General features: G+C 36.6%; 1 protein-coding gene across 1 annotated transcript in view; it reads left to right on the top strand.

Moving 5' to 3' along the window:
• The first annotated feature begins 2637 nt into the window (after window positions 1-2637).
• Window positions 2638-4362, top strand: part of HOXD10 (homeobox D10) — a 2816-nt gene continuing 1091 nt past the window's right edge. The window contains exon 1 of the mRNA XM_018558073.1: window positions 2638-3448. Coding sequence (XP_018413575.1) covers window positions 2710-3448 — 739 coding nt within the window. The 5' untranslated portion in view covers window positions 2638-2709. The remainder of the gene's footprint in view (window positions 3449-4362) is intronic.

The raw sequence follows: 4362 nt of genomic DNA on the forward strand, positions 1-4362 counted from the left end.
CCCATCTATCTATCTATCTATCTATCTATCTATCTATCTATCTATCTATCTATCTATCTATCCATCCATATTTTTAAATTTCTTTCTATCTATCTATCTATCTATCTATCTATCTATCTATCTATCTATCTATCTATCTATCTATCTATCTATCTATCTATCTCTCTTTCTATCTATCTATCTATCTTTCTATCTATCTATCTATCTATCTATCTATCTATCTATCTATCTATCTATCTATCTATCCATATCGTTTTCATACATACATACATACATACATACATACATACATACATGTGTGCGTGTTTATGTGTATGTATATTCTTACTATTACATAAATAGATCATCAATACTTGCTATACTTGCCGTTTGTTTTACTGAACCCAACATATTGGTATTTTTGTATTAGGATGACAACTTACACTAGTAGTATTATTTTCAGTCTCAGTAACATTGAAATCCTATGTGTTAGTATCGTACTGGTAGGTGCCAGAGTAAAATTAATTAGCTATTGACGATGGACATTAGCTTAGGATTTCAATGAAAGTAACAATTATATTAAATTGCTGATATGTGTGCTGTGTTCAGGAAGGAGGTATCATCATATGTTGTTTCATCATATACCTTTTTAAATATGTTGGGGCGGTCTATTAATAGAGATAGGTGATTGCATGTGGTGCTCCTTTTGCTTTAAATACCTAAAGAAACCTCCTGCTTCTTCCTGACAAGACCTAATTGCTAATCCTTCATTAGGTCATTGGTAAATGCATATATTTTTCTGGGCTGTGTGCATTAATGAGTCTACATTATTGCACCATACGCCACAAATAAACACAGCTTTCCTATTACAAGCATGTCACCTTGGTCATAGGACTGTGGCTATGTGGTATCAGAGAAGCGTAGACGTTCTTCACAATTGTCAGTAATCCATTTTCATTATAAAATATCTTCCAAGAGTGCTTGAAAATCTTTATCATTGTGAGAAAGGAGTTATCTCAATGCACCTCTGTCAGTAACTGAGCAGATACAAGCCTTTATTTACTGGTGAGAAGACTTAGGTAGACAGTTTATAAGGGTTTATTTTTAATGTTTCTTAAGGTTTTGTGTATAATAGTCCCATATAAGCTATTTAACAACACACCACACAGGCTTTGCAACTGCAGTTGTAAAAGGCAGTGGCTCTTAACCTGACAATGATGTTGTATTTGAACAGCTGCGTGAGGGTTCCATTTTATCAAAGGTCTGTCTCATTGCCACAAACCCAGACATTTTATTGTTTTAACTGCATAGGAAATAAAAATGCCTGCGAAAAGGGGGGTCTTAAAAGAAGCAATGGCACTTGGAATTTTCTAATTTCTGAACTAATGAAACTCAGAGGACTGTCAACTTTTTGGTGCACCAATTTAAATGTATTGATTCGAATGTTTTCTTTGAGATCCTGATGGAATATATATAAATATTGACAATGTCTGCATTCAGTGTTGCTGAACAAGCTCAGAAGCGATGCATGGCTCATTATTCTTTATTGGAAATAATCTATTTCATCAATATTGACGCATTGAGGTTAGGAAATTTCATATATAGCATATAATCTTACTGGTTCCTGCAACCAAAACGCTTGGCTTTTTACTGTTTGACAGTTTGTGTTAAAACAAAAAAAAAATGACCTTTTTTTATTTATTTGCTTGCCGTCAAGAACCAATGAGATAATTTTCAATAGTTCATATTGAGAACGCCATTATGCTAAATTTCGCCCATGAATCTTATCCTTTAGTAAGTTTCGATTGATTTGTTCATAAAATATCTGACCGTGTGTGGTAACAGTGGGTATAACTCTTTAAAAAGCAACAGAAGCAAAAAATGGCTAACAGTGTTAGGAATGCAGATGAGGGGAATATTGATCGTTCTTGATTCTTTTTAATATGTATTAATAAATTCCACAACCTTTTGCACCTTTAGGCTGCCAAGGATGAAAGCATTTACTCAATACATGAATTGGGGGGAAAAAACAGCATTTGTTACTTGGCAATAGGTGTAAAAATAGTCTAATATGTGTAAAATAAGTCTCTAAAAATATTGCTACTTCATGTACATTTTGTTCTGTAAAGTTCAGGAGTGTGACAAAGCAAATACTCTGTGCACTGTAGTGGAAGATTTGTTTCCTAAAACTCTGTTGCCTTTAATTTCCTTCCCAAGCACAGCCCTGAAGTCCTTTGGGTCAGCAGACTCTTTTATTTGAATATAAAGCATTAAAGAAAGGGACTCCTGATTTTTGATCTACTGTATTCTTAATTCTCACACCGTTTCCTGCGGTGAAATTGATGTGTTCTGTGTTGTCACTGCCTTATAAGAGTAGCTAAGTTATTTAGCTGTCAGCGTTTCGGTGCTAGGAAAGGATATTTTTGATGGTATATTAAGAAAATAACCTTAAATCAGCGCAGTGCGCCAGGGTTGCCATAGAAGAGCAGTTGGCCAGCACTTTCTCCCTAACTTCGTAGATGTCGCTGTTGACCATATTTGAGCTGCAGCCCGAGCTGGCCACGGACCATGTGACCTGCAGGGAGGTAGCTGCTCAAGGCCATTTTCAAATCTCATTGGCTTACTTGTCATGTGGTTGTGCAGAGGCATCCACAATTACACAGGGAATGTTTTCCTAGAGATGTCAGCCTACAAAGGACACAATCTCTCTTCTTCAAATTCCTCCCCAAAATGTCCTTTCCAAACAGCTCTCCTGCTGCAAATACTTTTTTAGTAGATTCTTTGATCAGTGCCTGTAGAAGTGACAGTTTCTATTCTAACAACGCCAGCATGTACATGCCACCTAGCTCAGACATTGGGACTTATGGGATGCAAACCTGTGGACTGCTACCATCTCTGGCAAAAAGAGAAGTCAATCACCAAAACATGGGTATGAATGTACATCCCTATATACCTCAAGTAGACAGTTGGACAGATCCGAACAGGTCTTGCCGAATAGAGCAACCTGTTACACAACAGATCCCCACTTGTTCCTTTCCTACAAATATTAAGGAGGAAACCAATTGCTGCATGTATTCAGATAAGAGATCAAAAATCATTTCTTCAGAAGTGCCATCATACCAGAGGCTCGTCTCTGATAACTGTTCTGTTGATAACTCTGAGGTCCCCGTCCCAGGATATTTTAGGCTGAGCCAGACCTACGCCAGTGGGAAACCCCAAGAGTACAATAATAACCAAGAAACCAGTTCATCCTTAATGTTACAGCTAAACCCCCGCGGCAGCTCCAAACCTCAGCTATCTTCTCCACATCAGATGGATAAGAAAATGAATGAAAACCCGGGCAGCCAAGACTCTTCGAAAGTCTCTTCTGTGGAGAGTCCCGAGTCCAAATCTGCCCTGCAGGAGGACAGAAGTTGCCTGGCTGAGGTGTCTGTGTCCAGTCCAGAAGTACAAGACAAGGAAAGTAAAGGTCGGTATTACAAAGAACTTTAAACCATTACATGTTGTAGCTTTTACACGCCAGCACCATAAAACACGGTGTAAAATACCAGCATTACCATCCATAACATTTAATGGTACCTACATGTCAGGGTGGAACTGCCCCTGTTTCTCTGAAGTATTTAAAACAGAACATTCTGTTCAGGAGAGACTGAAAAAAAAATCTATGTGCGTGCTCATATATGTGTGCTTATTGTAAGCAATTGGAATCTAAATTACATAGATTCTTTCAAAAATCTGCATTTCATAATTCTGTATTGCAATCACCTTCCCCAGTATTTCAGAAAAAAAAGTTATGCTTGTTGGCTATATATCCTGAAGGGTTAAATGGGATATATTTCACAGATAGATAGATAGATAGATAGATAGATAGATAGATAGATAGATAGATAGATTCCTGTTCTGATTACCGTACCTGCATTTATATTTTTATGTTACACTACTTGTAGAAATTAAAATATCCCATTCACGCCTTTTCATTTATAAATTCACTCTGATTGGAATTGTTGTAATTGTACACTGCGGCTGTTGTCTTTCCTTAACTTCAGACAAAAAGAACTGAGCACAATTAAATTTATGTTTTGAATGTCTGTTCTAACATGATATCATTGATATTTTAAATAACAGAAGATGAAGTGGGTTATAAGGCGGTAAATAACGTTTTAAATGTTTTATTTTTATGGACCTTGTTTGTGCTATAACATTCACTTCCCTATGTACATCAAGTATAACTAAGCATTGCACTTTTTGCTGTAGGTGATGTAGATGTCCATGCACAGGGGTTACATTTGGGTTATTTCACACGAGTGAAATGACCCAAATGTAACCCCTGTGCATTGTATAGTATAGTATAGTACAATAAGAAAAAAAAAGTGTGTGTGTGTG

Source organism: Nanorana parkeri, unplaced genomic scaffold, assembly GCF_000935625.1.
Source record: "Nanorana parkeri isolate BGI_ZX_2015 unplaced genomic scaffold, ASM93562v1 scaffold319, whole genome shotgun sequence".
In the NCBI taxonomy this organism is placed as follows: Eukaryota; Metazoa; Chordata; class Amphibia; order Anura; family Dicroglossidae; genus Nanorana; species Nanorana parkeri.